The sequence below is a fragment of the Panthera tigris genome, chromosome D4, assembly GCF_018350195.1.
Source record: "Panthera tigris isolate Pti1 chromosome D4, P.tigris_Pti1_mat1.1, whole genome shotgun sequence".
NCBI classification, from domain to species: domain Eukaryota; kingdom Metazoa; phylum Chordata; class Mammalia; order Carnivora; family Felidae; genus Panthera; species Panthera tigris.
Genome location: NC_056672.1, coordinates 79,611,043 through 79,629,033, shown reverse-complemented (window position 1 = coordinate 79,629,033; position 17,991 = coordinate 79,611,043). Strand labels below are relative to the sequence as shown.

The 17,991-nt window shown below is 37.8% G+C and overlaps 2 protein-coding genes across 7 annotated transcripts in view; both read left to right on the top strand.

Moving 5' to 3' along the window:
• LOC102963519 (complement C5) overlaps positions 1–17,991 on the top strand; it is a 56,642-nt gene that overhangs the window by 15,184 nt on the left and 23,467 nt on the right. For 5 of the 6 annotated variants that reach the window (XM_042963770.1, XM_042963769.1, XM_042963768.1 and 2 more), the window contains 11 exons: positions 4–342; positions 2,149–2,311; positions 3,893–3,963; positions 5,445–5,536; positions 7,189–7,271; positions 12,041–12,143; positions 13,072–13,186; positions 13,713–13,839; positions 14,622–14,737; positions 15,180–15,365; positions 17,731–17,934. In XM_042963770.1, the coding sequence (XP_042819704.1) occupies positions 262–342; positions 2,149–2,311; positions 3,893–3,963; positions 5,445–5,536; positions 7,189–7,271; positions 12,041–12,143; positions 13,072–13,186; positions 13,713–13,839; positions 14,622–14,737; positions 15,180–15,365; positions 17,731–17,934 (1,341 nt within the window). In that variant the 5' untranslated portion in view covers positions 4–261. The remainder of the gene's footprint in view (positions 1–3; positions 343–2,148; positions 2,312–3,892; positions 3,964–5,444; positions 5,537–7,188; positions 7,272–12,040; positions 12,144–13,071; positions 13,187–13,712; positions 13,840–14,621; positions 14,738–15,179; positions 15,366–17,730; positions 17,935–17,991) is intronic. The other variant, XM_042963767.1, reaches the window with a different exon arrangement.
• Positions 971–1,886, top strand: LOC102963239 (60S ribosomal protein L6-like). The gene has a single exon (XM_042963773.1). It carries the CDS (start codon positions 971–973, stop codon positions 1,835–1,837), a length of 867 nt encoding a protein of 288 aa, XP_042819707.1. The 3' UTR covers positions 1,838–1,886.

The window sequence follows — 17,991 nt, the reverse complement described above, 5'->3', positions numbered from 1 at the left end:
CAGGCAATGTAAAGAAATGTAAAAGTGTGAATGAAGCAGATTAAGGTTATTAATATGAAAAGATTTGATGACATGCGGTGAAAACAAAATCAGCCACCACATATACCTGCTTAAAAAATTTCAAGATAAATACAGTGGAGCCCCCCCGCCCCATCAGCTGTTTTACTTTTTGTGGTTTGAGTTAACCATGGTGAACCATGGTGTCCAGAAGCAGATGATCGTTCTTCTGATGTATCATCAGGTCAATAGTTGTCTAACACTATGTCATGTGTTTGCGTCATTCACCTCACTTCATCCCGTCACATAGGCATTTTATCATCTCACATCATTACAAGGAGAAGGGTGAGTATAGTACAGTAAGATATTTTGAGAGAAAAAGAGACCACATGTGTATAACATTTATTACGGTACATTGTTATAATTCTATTTTATTATTAGTTATGGTAATCTCTTACTGTGCCTAATTTATATACTAAACTTTATCATAGGTATTATGTATAGGAAAAAAAAACAATATTTATAGAGTTTGTACTATCCACAGCTTCAGGCACCTAGTCTTGTAATGTATCCTCCACGGATAAACTGTACCAGAAAGAAATAATTAAATACTTAAATTTTATATATTCAGAGGGAAAAAATAAGAGGAAGAGAAACATAGACATAGATTTGACTCTGTTGATCTAAAAAACTCAAAGAAGTGAACAGAGAACAATTTGAACATTTGTTTTCCTGAATTATGTACAACGTTTTAACCTCTTTGTTCTACAAAATTAATTTTCTCCTAAAGTATATACCTATCATAGGCTTTTGGTACTTTCAGTTTGGATTTGAATCAAGTAAGTTTTTCAAACAGATTTGTGAACAACGTTCAAGGAAAATTAGAGACATGTCCACAACCCTTTTCCTCACCCTTTAATAGATATGTTCTATTAAAAATTGAATTTTGGAGTTCTCTTTCCCATCTTGCAAGATGGCAGGCGAAAACGCTGAGAAGCCGGATGCTAAGGAGAAGAAACCTGAAGCCAAGAAGGCTGATGCTGGTGGCAAGGTTAAGAAGGGTAACCTCAAGGCTAAAACGCCAAAGAAGGGGAAGCCCCACTGCAGCCGAAACCCTGTCCTAGTCAGAGGAATTGGCAGATATTCCCGATCGGCTATGTATTCAAGAAAGGCCATGTACAAGAGGAAGTATTCAGCAGCTAAATCCAGGATTGAAAAGAAAAAGAAGGAGAAGGTTCTTGCTACTGTCACAAAACCAGTTGGTGGTGACAAGAATGGTGGTACCCGAGTGGTTAAACTTCGCAAAATGCCTAGGTATTATCCTACTGAAGATGTGCCTCGGAAGCTGTTGAGCCACGGCAAAAAACCTTTTAGTCAGCATGTGAGGAAACTGCGAGCTAGCATCACTCCTGGGACCATTTTGATCATCCTCACTGGGCGCCACAGAGGCAAAAGAGTGGTTTTCCTGAAGCAACTGAGCAGTGGCTTGCTACTTGTGACTGGACCTCTGTCCCTTAATCGAGTTCCTCTGCGTAGAACACACCAGAAATTTGTCATTGCCACCTCCACCAAAATTGATATCAGCAATGTGAAAATCCCCAAACACCTCACTGATGCTTACTTCAAGAAGAAGAAGCTGCGTAAGCCCAGACACCAGGAAGGTGAGATCTTCGACACAGAGAAAGAGAAATACGAGATTACAGAGCAGCACAAGGTTGATCAGAAAGCTGTGGACTTGCAAATTCTGCCAAAAATCAAAGCCGTTCCTCAGCTTCAGGGCTACCTCCGCTCTGTGTTTGCTCTCACGAATGGAGTTTACCCTCACAAATTGGTGTTCTAAATTTCTTACAAAGAACCTAATTAAATAACAGATCCATCAAAAAAAAAAATTGAATTTTGTTCAGTGATTGTCATTTTTAACAGACATTAAATCTGGATAATTTTTTGAAGTAATTGTTTCAAACTAAATTTGAGAAGAAACTGAAATACATTTTTTCAGGAACACCTCTGTATTTGCTGTTTTATTTTACAAAATTTTTGTTACAAATAAACAATTATTCAACTCATTTTCATAGCTACCTAAAAGATAAATGCTTTTGTTATCTTAAGATTATTATATAATATTCCTTCTTTAACTTTGTTTTTAAACAGATACAACCAAAAGATTTATCTGGAGGACCAAATGCAGTTTCATATGTATATTTAGAAGTTGTATGTGATCATTTTTCAAAAGCAACAAAAATTCCACTCCGCTATGACAATGGATTTATCCTCATTCAGACAGACAAATCTGTTTACAATTCACATGAGTCAGGTATAATAGAGAGGGAATCTTAATTTCTGGGGGGAAAAAAAGTGGGATGACCTAATTAATGGTATTGAGACCAATGGATTTTATCTTTGGGGGGGGGAATGGAATTAATTCCCAAATTTATACCATACACAAAACTAGAGTTGACAAACTGAAGGTTAAATTTTACATTATAAAAACAAAGAATCAGCAAAATATGAATATAATTTGGAGGTAAGGAAGACCTTTCTTAGAATGATACCAAGTCTCCTTTTAAATTCTTTTTTTAATTTGAAGTGACGTATTATAGAACTTAATACAAGAGGCTGAATTTTAACTTGAAAACAATCTCATGTTTATTCTCAATATCCTCTTCTTTTACGAATAGAATTTCAATTTCACATTAACGTAGAAAATTGTGAACCAAATTACAAAATGCACCTAGCAATGTTTGTCTCCCGTGTTTCTGTTCGAAACAGCTTTAGTCTTCTTCAGGTAAATTCCCTTTTAGAAATTATCTCAAGGGAGAGAAGGCAGGTGAAGTAACGGGTATATTGAATGCTGCAGTGCTTTCTGAATTGCCATTAAAGATGATGGCGATGGTGATGATGCTAATTAGGTGACCGAGGATGGAGGTCACCTCCATAATTTTAGCAACAGTACAAGCTCCCTGCCAGTACACATTAACTGCTCTTTAGACACTCAGAGCTGTTTCTTGGAAGCCTGTTGCAAAAATCACTGCGTGTCTAAGGAGAGATGAGACTCTCCCCCTGCTATGCATTTAGGTACTTCATTACACCTTGAGGTATGCAGATTCTTGCCTGCATTTTTTCTGCTAGAGAATGCTTCACTGGGTCTGTTGACACAAATAACCACTTATGTTCCTCCTCTATTCTATAATAATTTCAGATACCAGGGAGCTGCAGTCTTTCTTATCTATCAGTGGTTAAAAAATACAAAAAGTTAATGGGGCACCTGGGTGACTCAGTCGGTTAAGTGTCCAACTCTTGATTTCCGTTCAGGTCATGATCTCATGGTTTGTGAATTTGAACACCTCATCAGGCTCTGTGCTGACGGCATGGAACCTGCTTGGTATTCTGTCTCCCTCTCTCTTTTCCCCTCTCCCGCTTGCTCTGTCTCTCAAAATAAATAAAAATAAACTAAAAAGAAATAAAAAAGTTCGAGTGAAAATACTCAGTAAGTTGAATCATATCTTAAGTACATAAAGAGGAATATTTAAAAGAACCCATTCAGGAAATTTTTGGTAAAAGAACATTTTTTTATTTTTTCACTTTAAAGTTCACATCCAATATTCTAACTCAGCTTTTCCTTTTTTTTTTTTTTTTTTGTAAAGTAAGCTCTATGCCCAAAGTGGGACTTGAATTGAATTCACGACCCTGAGATGAAGAACCACGTGATTCTACTGACTAAGCCAACCAGACACCCCTAATTCATCTTTTCCTTTAAACTAGGATTTTATGTTTGGGGTTTCTAAATTTTAATCTAGATTTCATGACCCTCATGTTATAGGGTTATTAATGATATTGTCAGAGCATTTAAGAGTTGAACAGAGTTTCTAATAATGACAATTTTTTTTTCTTGTAGTAAAAGTTAGAATTTATTCATTGGACAAAGACCTAAAGCCATCACAAAGAGAAGTTACCATAACTTTTATAGTGAGTATGCCTTTAATTTAAATCAAATTTTAACCTTGGCATTTTCATTATATGAATAGTTTTCCTTACTATAACACAAGTCAAATGTGGCATTAATTTATTCAGTATTGTATAGAGGCAGGCATTTATTTAGCACCTGTTGTGGGTGCAACCTGGTAATCTTATGCTTCTTTTATCCTGATTGCTAATTTTTGTGTATAAATTAAATAGTGAAATATATTTTATATGGCCCCATTAAAAAACACCCTTTAGTGACTCCATCTCCAAAGTGGATGTAGTTAATTAGTTTGTATCCTCTTGCCATCTGTGAAGAAGCATGGGCAGATGTAGTGAGGGTTCTAGAAGTATAAATTGTGGTACCTTGAGATGTGCATGGCATGCAGTATATCATTACAACAGTCTTATGCAATCAACATAATCATTTCCTTTTTATGGAAGAAAAGGCTGAGGGTTAAAGAAGTTAAGTAACCACTGAAATCATACTGATACTAATGAGTTGAATCAGGATTCAAACCCAGGTCTGTCTGTCTCCAGAACCTTAGCACTTAGCTCTCTTGATTTGTTTGGGGGATTATGGGATGTGTCTTTCTGTGGATATTTGAGTTTAGCCAACCTGACAAGCATACATAATATGGTAAACCAAGTAAAGGATAATGTATTGTCAATAACAGGCCAGCTTGAACAGGAGGCAAAGCTAGAGACGATTACTAAATTATTCTAGAGGGACTTCTGAAGGGACAAAGCCTAGTCCTGCGCTGGTTTTAATGGGAACCATGGAGAGAGTTTGATAGAAGTGGGATGGTGTCTCAGATGTCATGGAGCCAGGAAGAAGCACAATGTGGAGATGACCACGACAGTGGCTTGGCCACAGCAGACTGACCCAGAAACACTTTAGGGAGAGACAGTGACCACAATGAAGCATTATTTTACATTTGGGGACTTGCAGGGGGACAGACAGACTCAAGTTAACCTGTTGAGATTCTTCACAAATCCCATCATTCTCTTGTCAGAGGTCCCCCTGGAGGTAAGACATTGAACAGGTAGAGGCTGCTGCTTTGGCATGCCCTGACGCGTTCAGGTTTGATCTTGAAGAAACATGGAGCCAAAGAAGCCTTGTGCGCATGGCACAACATTATGAAAATAGTGTTTGAAGATTATCCACAAGTCCTATTCAGGAAGAAGGGTGGTGGAAAAAAGCCTTGCTGGGAGTTGCTTAATGTATCTTAAATATTTACTATACTACTTACACACCTGTTCAAAATATGTTTTTTGTGCCTTAGAAGTTAGTCTTTCTTAACAAGCCTGACCAGGTGTCATCACCTCAATGCCAGGCCAACATTGCGTGTGCTTAATTTCAACAAAGTTCCTTAGCATTTACTGAATATTTCTATAAGACTGTCAACCGCATGTCATGTTTATGTGTAACTTTGGTACTTATAGTTGTTTTAAAAAATAAAACTTGCTTTTCTTTTCACTCAAAGGATCCAGCAGGGTCAGAAGTTGCCATGGTAGGAGAAAAAAATTATACTGGAATTATCACTTTTCCTGACTTCAAGATTCCATTTAATCCTAAGTATTTATTTTATTTTATTTTATTTTATTTTATTTTATTTTATTTTATGCAGATAATGGGTTTTTTTTATTGAATAACTGATCTGTGTAGTTGCTGAGACCACTATGTACAGACACAAGAGAAGGTGTTTTATTTCTTGGTCTCTTCTTACATGAAAGTGAAGGGCAATGTGTTTAAAAACAAGTGAATTTTCATGAAATCCTAAGTATTTTAACTTATTTTGGGGTAAAGTTGTTTCTCTTAAAAGCAGTGGAGGTGTCTGGGGCAATTGAACAGTCTGTGGAACCATTTACGTGTGACTGAAAGGTGCTGATGTACACAAAGATTTGTTCTGGCTATCCTTATCAGGCCCTATTGAGTATCCTTCCAACAGAAAGGAAGGTGGAGCCTGCTTGGGCTCTTGTGCATTGAGGCAGGGGGCCTGATGTAATAATGCCAGCTGTAAGCACCAAGCTAGTCTGCTGTATTCAGTTCAGTGAGCACCTTTTACAACAAAGTCCAGGCAGTAGACACTGTGGGAGACAGACCCTACCCCCTAAATGCCGAGAGTACAATAGAAGAAAGAAAAAAAATGTACAAAAGGAAGATGTCCACTAACATGTGTTTAATATTCTATAGTAGATTTGGAATTTTCTCTGACATTTATTCCCAGAACTTGGAAGATATTTTGAGATCCAATTTGAGAGTTACATTGCATAATGTCTTGAAAATGTAACACCTCAAAGCGGTATTTTACTGCAGTAAAAGAACTGACATTTATGGATCCTCTACTGTGTACCAAGCACTCTGCTAAGTTCTTTCTTATTGCCATTTTCAAGATAAAGAAATTAAGGCTCAGATAAATGTTTAGGCCTGTTCAAAACCACCCGACTTTAAATGGTGGACCTGAAATGGGAACCCAGATCTCTCTGGCCAGGTTCTTCCGTACTCTTTCCTTCTACCACACTGTCCCTCTAAAAGGAATTTCACTCTGGCCTCAGTTGTAAAATTTTCAAAACTATATATTTGTACCATTTTGGTAAGTTTCACCTGATCAAATGGTCCTAGAAATGTACCCTTGACTTTCTGGCATGTTATATAGTGTAACATATATTAATATGTTTAAACTTTAAGCTTGGTTCATCAAATGAAAAAACAATGCCTTTAAATGAAAAACATTTTCTAGCTAAATACTATGATATACTAGAGAGTGAGTCAGTAATATGAAAATAAATTTCAGTATATTTACAACTCCACCCAAAGTGCATATTTTTGTTTATAATTTTAAAACATCTTTCAAAAATAGTCTATTAATTAGGTGGTGCATAAATCTGAAACTGCTGTCAGGGTCGTCTAAACATGAAGTTGTGGTCAAGGGTTTTGGAGCCAGAGTAACAAAGTTTGAATCCCAGTCCCACCACCTACTAGCTCTGTGTCCCTGAGTAAGTTACTTCACCTCTGTGAGCCTCATTTCTCTGATGATAAAATGGGGATAATAATATAACTTGTTCTATGGTATTTTTTGAGGATTGAATGAGTTAATACATGTAAAGCTCTTAAAACAGTGCTTGGCCTATACTAAGTGCTCATTTGAATGTTACCTACAGTCATTGGATGAGTTAGAGATACATTACTTGGTGATACTTAAAGTTTTAAATGTATTTCTTTCACAGATACGGTTCATGGACAATTAAAGCTAAATACAAAGAGGACTTCACAACAACAGCAGTTGCAATGTTTGAAGTTAAAAGCCATGGTAATTTCTCATAAGTTACTGAGATTTCCAATGTGTATTTTTGAAAACTGTTCTCAATAATTTCATAGACTAAAGACTCATTAAAGAATAAATACAGGGCAGTGAGGAGTGGTAGACAGAAGTGGACTGGGGGACAGAAGACCAAAGACCTGGGGCTCTTAGTCTGGCTCACCTCAATTCGGTCACTGAACGCTCTGAACCTTGTTCCCTCGTCGTTATTCTGCAGAGAATCAAGTCCTGTAAGGAAGTAGGATTAGATAATGTTCTTGCAAGAACCATGGTTCTCTGACACTCTTAGGGATCATCTAGTCTGACCCCCTTGTCTGAAAATGAGGCCGGGTGAGGAGGGTCAGGCCCAGAGAAATGGGAAGACTGGTCTAGGTTTCACAACCACTTTGTCCAGGCCAACAAGGAGAATGGCACCTCCGACTTAGCCAGTGCTCCTTCCCATCAGCTGTAAAAATCAATGCTGTGTTTGGAAAATTACAATGTTTAGAAAAAAAATAAAGTATAACTTACTTTGGAAATATTAATTGTACTAATAACTAACTTATTAATAATTCCTTCTGTTCATTTCTCATAGGGGCTAGATTATTAATTTGTATGCTCTTATGTAAATTTCCTTTTTTTTTTAAATATGAAATTTATTGTCAAATTGGTTTCCATACAACACCCAGTGCTCACTCATCCCAACAGGTGCCCTTCTCAATACCCATCACCCACCCACTCCTCCCTCCCACCCTCCATAAACCCTCAGTTTGTTCTCAGTATTTAGGAGTCTCTTATGTTTTGGCTCCCTCCCTCTCTAACCATTTTTTTTCCTTCCCCTCCCCCATGGTCTTCTGTTAATGGAATCTGTCCTTCTCTGTATGACTTATTTCACTTAACGTAACACTCTCCAGTTCCATCCACGTTGCTACAAAAGGCCATATTTTGTTCTTTCTCATTGCCATGTAGTATTCCATTGTGTATATAAACCACAATTTCTTTATCCATTCATCAGTTAATGGACACTTAGGCTCTTTCCATAATTTAGCTATTGTTGAGAGTGCTGCTATAAATATTGGGGTACAAGTGCCCCTATGCATCAGTACTCCTGTATCCCTTGGTTAATTCCTAGCAGTGTTATTGCTGGGGTAGGTCTATTTTTAATTTTTTGAGGAACCTCCACACTGTTTTCCAGAACGGCTGCACAAGTTTGCATTCCCATTAACAGTGCAAGAAGGTTCCCGTTTCTCCACATCCTCTCCAGCATCTATAGTCTCCTGATTTGTTCATTTTAGCCACTCTGACTGGCGTGAGGCGATATCTGAGTGTGGTTTTGATTTGTATTTCCCTGATGAGGAGCAACGTTGAGCATCTTTTCATGTGCCTGTTGGCCATCTGGATGTCTTCTTTAGAGAAGTGCCTATTCACGTTTTCTGCCCATTTCTTCACTAGATTATTTGTCTTTTGGGTGTGGAGTTTGGTGAGCTCTTTATAGATTTTGGATACTAGCCCTTTGTCCGATATGTCATTTGCAAATATCTTTTCCCATTCCGTTGGTTGCCTTTTAATTTTGTTGATTGTTTCCTTTGCAGGGCAGAAGCTTTTTATCTTCATGAGGTCCCAATAGTTCATTTTTCTTTTAATTCCCTTGCCTTTGGGGATGTGTCAAGTAAGAAGTTGCTGCGGCTGAGGCCAGAGAGGTTTTTCCCTGTTTTCTCCTCTAGGGTTTTGATGGTTTCCTGTCTCACACTCAGGTCCTTTATCCATTTTGAGTTTGTTTTTGTGAATGGTGTAAGAAAGTGGTCTAGTTTCATCTTTCTGCATGTTGCTGTCCAGTTCTCCCAGCACCATTTGTTAAAGAGACTTTTTTCCACTGGATATTCTTTCCTGCTTTGTCAAAGATTAGTTGGCCATATTTTTGTGGGTCTAGCTCTGGGGTTTCTGTTCTATTCCATTGGTCTATGTGTCTGTTTTTGTGCCAATACCATGCTGTCTTGATGATTACAGCTTTGTAGTAGAGGCTAAAGTCTGGGATTGGGATACCTCCTGCTTTGGTCTTCTTCAAAATTACTTTGGCTGTTCAGGGCCTTTTGTGGTTCCATACAAATTTTAGAATTGCTTGTTCTAGCTTCGAGAAGAATGCTGGTGCAATTTTGATTGGGATTGCATTGAATGTGTAGATCACTTTGGGTAATATTGACATTTTAACAATATTTATTCTTCCAATCCACGAGCACGGAATGTTTTTCCGTTTCTTTATATCTTCTTCAATTTCCTTCATAAGCTTTCTATAGTTTTCAGCATACAGATCTTTTACATCTTTGGTTAGGTTTATTCCTAGGTATTTTATACTTCTTGGTGCAATTGTGAATGGGATCAGTTTATTTGTCTTTCTGTTTCTTCATTATTAGTGTATAAGAATGCAACTGATTTCTGTACATTGATTTTGTATCCTGCGACTTTGCTAAATTCATGTATCAGTTCTAGCAGACTTTTGGTGGAGTCTATCGGATTTTCCATGTATAATATCATGTCATCTGCAAAAAGTGAAAGCTTAACTTCATCTTTGCCAATTTTGATGCCTTTGATTTCCTTTTGTTGTCTGATTGCTGATGCTAGAACTTCCAACACTATGTTAAACAACAGAGGTGAGAGTGGACATCCCTGTCGTGTTCCTGATTTCAGGGAGAAAGCTCTCAGTTTTTCCCCATTGAGGATGATATTAGCTGTGGGCTTTTCATAAATGGCTTTTATGATGTTTAAGTATGTTCTTTCTATCCCGACTTTCTCGAGGGTTTTTATTAAGAAATGATGCTGAATTTTGTCAAATGCTTTTTCTGCATCGATTACAGGATCATATGGTTCTTATGTTTTCTTTTATTAATGTGATGTATCACATTGATTTGCGAATGTTGAACCAGCTTTGCAGCCCAGGAATGAATCCCACTTGATCATGGTGAATAATTCTTTTTATATGCTGTTGAATTCAATTTGCTAGTATCTTATTGAAAATTTTTACATCCATATTCATCAGGAATATTGGCCTGTAGTTCTCTTTCTTTACTGGGTCTCTGTCTGGTTTAGGAATCAAAGTAATGCTGGCTTCATAGAATGAGTCTGGAAGTTTTCCTTCCCTTTCTATTTTTTGGAATAGCTTGAGAAGGATAGGTATTATCTCTGCCTTAAATGTCTGGTAGAATTCCCCTGGGAAGCCATCTGGTCCTGGACTCTTATTTGTTGGGAGATTTTTGATAATCGATTCAATTTCTTCACTAGTTATGGGTCTGTTCAAGCTTTCCATTTCTTTCTGTTTGAGTTTTTGAAGTGTGTGGGTGTTTAGGAATTTGTCCATTTCTTCCAGGTTGTCCAGTTTGTTGGCATATAATTTTTCATAGTATTCCCTGATAATTGCTTATATTTCTGAGGGATTGGTTGTAATAATTCCATTTTCATTCATGATTTTATCTATTTGGGTCATCTCCCTTTTCTTTTTGAGAAGCCTGGCTAGAGGTTTATCAATTTTGTTTATTTTTTCAAAAAAACAACTCTTGGTTTCATTGACTATAAATTTCTTACTCAACTACTTAAACCATGTTCTCTGCTTACCAGGTTGATGAGGAGACAGAAAGGTATTTATAATTAGGAGAGAAGAGCAATCCCATGTAAAAATTTGAATTATTAAACATGCTAAAACCACAGCAACAGAATATCCTCTGAAGCAATTAAACTGAACTTTAAAATTGCTTTGTTGACACTCTTAGATGCTGTTCATATTTACAAAGTCCTTGCTCTATCTTTTCACTACCAGAGGGCATTTTTCTCTGACACAAAAAAGCAGCCAGTGGGAGCCTGGGTGGGTCAGTTGGTTGACCTTCCCACTCTTGATCTTGGCTCAGGTCATGATCTCATGGTTTGTGTGTTCCAGCCCTGTGTCAGACTCCATGCTGCTTGCGATTCTTTCTCCTTCTCTCTCTGAGCTTCTCCTGCTCATGCATACTCTCTCACTCTCTCTCAAAGTAAATTAACAACAACAACAACAAAAAAAAGGGCAGGCAGAACGTGAGACACTTGCTTTGCCCTTCTGCAGCCAGCCCCTCCCAATTTGTCCTGGTCACCATGGAGCCAAGTCTCCCTTGTCTCTGAAAGGCAGCTTCTCCTTTTGGGTTAAGCAGTCTGCAGAGCAGTGCATAAGTAGGATTGTGAAACCTAACGTTACTCCTTGAATGGGCAGAAGTGAAAGACATAGTCCTGTAAGCAGTCAAAAAGGATTCTTTGTGAGTTATAGCCTCAAAGAGCTGCACAGTCTAAAACTTCCCTTTGTTCTAATTCTCATTTTTGTAAGAAAGTTATTTTCTAAAGCTAATAACTAGAAGATGCCTTTCCTGAGAGTTGAAGATTTACACTTACATTTTGGACACTGAATGGAAAAGAAGAGTCAAACGCTAGATGCTAAAGGAGCAAAGTATTTCCAATTTAATAAACATTTATCAAACCCTATATGAAAGGCACTTGGGGCAAAGGTTTATACAGGTTAACAAGATCAGGGCTTGTCTTCATGGAGCTCATACTTTGATAGCAACACATGTGCTTTAATAAGGGCATCACTGCTAGAGCAGAAAGATGAGATTGATCCCTGATTTGAGTATAAAGAAGCTTCAGAAGCTTGATGATTGTCATAAAGAAGGATGGCTGTGTGACTGATACTGTTAAGTCCCATTGTACCGAAAAGTTTCTTGTTTGAAACATAGTTTAAACTGTATATCTTTTTTTTTTTTGCCTAGATTTACATTCAGTGAAACCACACTTCTTTATCTTAGTAGAACCAGAAAATTACTTCATTAGCCATAAAAATTTTGAGGACTTCAAGATTACTATAAAAGCTAGGTAAGAAAATAACTATTTTCAGATTAATGTAGCCCCTGAATGTGAAACAGCTTTAATTTCAAGAGTCAAAATTGACTGATTAGTAGTGCTTGCCTGAGGTCCTATGTTGAAAAAGACTTTGAGGTTCAATGTAAAAAATACTGTGATTAATAATATCTAATAGCTGTGTGAAGTGGATTCAAGGAGAATTGCCTGAAGTATATTGGCTGAGTTCAGTCTTGTAGTTATTCTACAGTCTTGTAAGCAAAGAACCCTAAAGATTGAAGTCATGGTGACTATTCGGATGACTATAACTGGTTAGGTATTAAAAATATGATATAAAAACCATTCAGTTCTTTATATTCATGACCTCATTAATATTAATTGATCATACAACTTAATTATCAAAAGCAGTTCTAGAACAGATTGAAAATGCTCAGAAGTCATACTTGGCAGATGAGCTAATGAGAACACAGACTTGCCTGTTTTATATTTAAATAGGGAAAGTTTGTGTTTTTCATGGACTCAAAGGCAAATATTGGGCTAAACTGAAAATGACACGTCTCCAGGTTGGATGTGATATTGCCCCTTTGGCTAAAAGGAGCACTGGGGAGTGGCTCCCTGTTGTTGCCACACCATGCCACAGTCATGGAAGAAGGGTGGCTCTTTACAAAGAGACCTAGGTCCTAAGCTCACTTCTCCATGAACTTGCTGTGAATTTAAAACCGTGGGAAGTTGAGCAAGTTTGTTTTATCCCCCTGGGAACCAATTTCATCATCTGTCAATAGAAATAAAAACACTTACTTTCCCCTGCACCTGCAGAGTGTAACAATGAGATGTACTACTGTGTACACAGTTCAAGAGTACAAAGCAAATTTCGCATTTTATCTGTATGTCATTACTATAACTGCTTTATCAAAAAGCAATTAATTATATTCCGTTTTGACAGATATTCTTATAATGAGAATGTAACAGAGGCTAAAGTTTCTGTCTTTTTTGGGATAAGAGAAGATTTACATGGGAGTGGAAAAGAAATGATGCATGAAGCAACACAGAAGACAGAGGTAAAGAGAGATTGAGCTACCTTCACAGTCATGGAGAACTGAGGCAGTTCACCAGCACATGGAGACTGAAAGTGGGCTTTCACCCTCAAGAGTCCACGGAATTAAACAGAAGAGAACAAAACCAAACCAATAGAACTTCAGGCTTTGAGAAGTTCCACTGGTGAAAGCAGATAAGCTACCGAGATATTTGTCTTCAATCTAGAGAAGGTTCCATCAGATAGACAGTAATACCCAAATTCTAGCCTCAGATTCTGAATAGGATGAGACGTGATGTCAAATCAGAGATGTTCCATCTCTGATCCTGCAATATGACCTGAAGCTTCAGGCTTGAAAGAAATGACCTGAATATTAATCAGTTATAAGTACAGAATCAAGCTTATACTTTGTATTACCACAAGTTGTAACTACAATGTCATTGTCAGGTGAAGATTTTGCAGGCTGGTAAAAGCAGAATTTGTTATTCCCTCTCAATGAATTCTTCTCTAATATTATAACTTCTACCTTTTTGTTCCCCTTAAAAAATCAGCTGATTGATGGAGTTGCACAAATTAATTTTAATACTTCAAGGGCAATTAAGAAACTGTCATATAAAAGTCTAGAAGATTTAAATAACAAGTATCTTAATATTTTTGTGGAAGTACAAGAAAGTACAGGTGAGTTCTTAAATTAATCTATCAAATTCATTTCTCACAGTTCTTGTTACAAAGTTTGAATAGAAATCTGCAGCTTATTATTGGTGCATTTTGGGGAAGTGCCTTTGCCAGATGAGCTCCACCAAAATACATGTCCACCAGCTCTGTGCAAGGGAAATGCTCATGAAAGTGATGACGCCCTACTCCCACATGCTAAGGATAGACTTTTATGTTTTAAAAAGAATAGAATGATGGTACCAGAAAATTTTACTTGCAACAATTATTCACATTATGAAAGCATCCCTGAGTCATTTGTGTGCTTGCTTACCTATTATTAAACATTTTACACATATCTTATACCATACTACCTGGTATTTGTTTGGATGTTGCCTTGGAAATGAGAACCATCCACTTTACATGTGAGTGCCTCTTCTAACAGGATTATTGACTCCTTGAGGGCATGAGGCCCTGCTCAGTTATTTTTAAGTTAAAAATGGGATAAATAATCTGACAAGTGGTCTGGAACAGGAGAACACTGTATCTGAAACTGGTGAATGGGCGTCTCCCCAACCTCCTGCAAACTGTGCTTTACTGGTCATGGAGTGGCCAGGTTCTTCTAGGGCGACCATAACATTCATCGAGACTTGGGTTAATAACTGTGTGTGAAATGACCAAGGAATGAATGGATAGCTTGTCCTTATCCAAATAAAGAAATGCAGAGGGATGGAGTGGGTACCCGTGCAGGTCTATGTACTACAATGTAGAACTTGCCAAATTCTAAGTGACACATTTTATTACCTTAGGTACATTCTTCCAAGAAACCAAAATGACTGATATCAAATACGTCCTCTTACCTTACACACTGGATTTGGTTGCTACTCCTCTTTTCCTGAAGCCTGGAATTCAATACTGCATCAAGGTTAGATGATTAGAAAATCTAATATGGTGGATTTTATGGTCTGTGGGAGGACAGAGGAAAAGGATGTCTGATAGATCTTGCTTCTCTGTGACCTTCAGTACAGACACATGAATAGAGGGTGAGGAATAGACAAGGCAATGACGAATGCTGTGAGGAAAACAATGGTCTTGATCCAGACATGGTAATAATTTCTTCCAACCCATGGCTTATGGGGCACATGGAGATGTGCTCTGTTCTTATTAAATGTTCAATAACTGTACACTGATTGAATGTAATTCATATCATATATGCCTGGAGTGGTTAAAACATGACCTTAAGAGAACCACATTTGCTGAATTAAATCCTACAAAGTTTGTGCTTGGGACTGAAGGAGGGGATTATTTTGGGGGTTTTCTTTTCGTAAAGAATCAATGTCAACCAATGAAATGGATTTGGTCAACAGGTACAGGTGAAGGATGCCTCTACCCATTTCGTAGGAGGGATTGCGGTAATCTTGAAAGCAAAAACAGTTGGTAAAACTCAGGAGAAGAGAGAACTGGATCCAATAAAAAGCACAACAAATTACAATGATGGAGTAGCTTCATTTGTGGTTAACATTCCCTCTGATGTGACAACGCTGGAGTTTAATGTGAGCTGAATTCTCATTTGTTGTATTTTCAAATGTCGCCTCAGTCTGTGTCATAGTGAGTACACAGGAAAGATACGTGAGATTTTATGCATAAATCTAGTGAACAACTCAGACATTTGACTTATAGGCACAGGCAATAACATGTAGTGTACTGAACATTCCATAAAGGGTGTGAATCTGTCAATTTTGTAATTAGGAAATAATTTTTTCTTATGCTAAACAAAATACTACTAAAATCTAGAAAATTTAGAAAAAGAATTGCCAGGAGGATACAAGAATACAGTCTTCTCTTGTCCAGTATTTCCAGCTATCATCTCTCCCTCAGTTCCCATGCTAATTCTGCTAAAGAACAACCTACATTCTTCTCCCCGTTCCATACCTCCTCAGGCTGCTGAGATCTGGCTTCTGCCCCCACCATATCATTGAAACTGCTCTCACCAAAGATATCCATCAGCCATTTGCTATGACCACTGGATAGTTTTTAGTTCTTGTCTTTCTTCCATCTCTAAGACATTTGGTGTGATTGACAATTGTCTTTTTCTTTAAACAATGTTATGGCCTCTGTGATGCCACATTTTCTTCTTTCTTATTTTTCTTCTTTGCTTCCTTCTTTATAGCCTCCATTTTGGACTAATAATCCTTAGTTTGCCCTCTAAGTGGAAGTGATCCTTAGGGTTCTATCCAAACCTTCCTTTCTTCTTATGTGACACATTTTTTATTTGACATATTTCCTCTGTCGTTCCATCTGCTCTCATACCTTGTGCTGAAGACTCATCCTACAAGATTCCTACAGACACCATTTTCACCATATTTTTTTTCTTGGATATTTCAAAGAAGCTAAACATTGCTTTGTCTAAAACTGAGGACCACTACCAATCTCAAACCTAGACCTCCTCCCAGTGCCCTGTTCAGAGAATGGCCCCACAGCAAACCAGTTCCTCGCTCTCCTCCCACTCTCCTTACTGAGGCAAAGGGGGTGGAGTGATCTTTCTGAGACACAAATAGGACCTCAATTGACCTCATCCTTGCTGCCTTCTCCAAACTCATTGCTTGCCACTGTTCCTATGGCTCCTCAAACTCCAGCTTCACTGGAAAGTTTGCAGCCCCCTAACACCCAGTGCTCTGTTGCCACAAGCCCTTTGTAACCCTACCTGGACTCTCCAACCCCATTTCTCTGATTCCCTTGCTCCTACTTATTTGGGGGTCAGCTTTTAAATCGTGTCCTGCAAGAAGCCTTCTCTAAGTACCCTGTGCTAATCAGGGTAGGTATCCTTTACTCTCTGAATGCCTCAAGTTTTCAAATTTCTTAAGGGCAAGAGCTATGTCTATATTGTTCACCGTTGTGTCCCCAACAACTAGCATAGTTCCTGACACATGTTAGGGACCACTAAACATTGATTGGCTGAATGTATATCTATTTCCAAACCTAAACAAGGGCCAAATGTTATAGTCTCCCTTTCCTCTAATAGCATGAACCATTTTTCCTTTACACTTGTTATCAAATTACCTTCCCCAGCAAATGACATCTAATTCTTCAGCTTCATGGAAAACATAAGTGGTTGTAATCTCTTGTTCAAGAACTGGCACAGCATGGCACATATATTTATAAGAGTGCCCTGTGACCCTGAACTTTACCCTCAAGAACAGATCTTGTTTACTCTCCTAAGAATTGAGATTATTTACCACCATTTCCATTCACAACCAATATCTCTATTAGCTTTTAAGAATTATTGATCTCACGGCTCATGGGTTCGGGCCCCATGTCCGGCTCTGTGATGACAACTCAGAGCCTGGAGCCTGCTTCAGATTCTGTGTCTCCTTCTCTCTCTGCCCCTCCCCAACTCACTTGCTCTCTCTCTCTCTCTCTCTCTCTCAAAAATAAATATTAAAAAATTTTATAAAAAGAATTATTGCTACATCCCTTCCCATATTTTCCCCCTCTCCAAATTCCTAGTTCCTGCCAACCTGTGGCAGAAGGAAATGAGTCACTAAGCTGGCATGTCATTTAAGAAAGAGAGCCAACTTTAGATCTAAGATCTTTTCTTTGACTTCACTGCACTCTTCTACAATAGCCTAGATTTTCATAGTTAACTTTATTATTTTTAAAATTAACATCCTTTTCTGTAATCTCTTGATAATGTGGCTTACCATGATGTTAAGGCAGTAGAATACTAATTTGCCTTTTCATAAGATGTTGTGAAACTTGAGAGATGTATAAGGTATATGGATACATTCACACATGTCAAGCGCTAAAAGCCAGACCTGGCAGTAAATGGGTACTAGAAAAGTGTTAACATTTACCATCTTCATCATCATCATCACGTTAAGCCTCAGTGTTGTACTTTTTTTGACACTGTCTTTTTAGGTCAGAACTGATGATCCAGACATTCCAGAAGAATATCAGGCCAGCAATGACTATCAAGCTGTGGCCTACTCATCACATAGCCAAAGTTTCCTTTCCCTTAGCTGGACAGACAGTCACAAGAGTTTGCTTGTGGGAGAACATCTGAGCATAACTATTACCCCTAAAAGTCCATATGTTGACAAGATTACACACTATAATTACTTGGTAAGCTCAATAATATCTTACATTCACCTAGACCCCTGCTTGCAACATTTTCTTTAC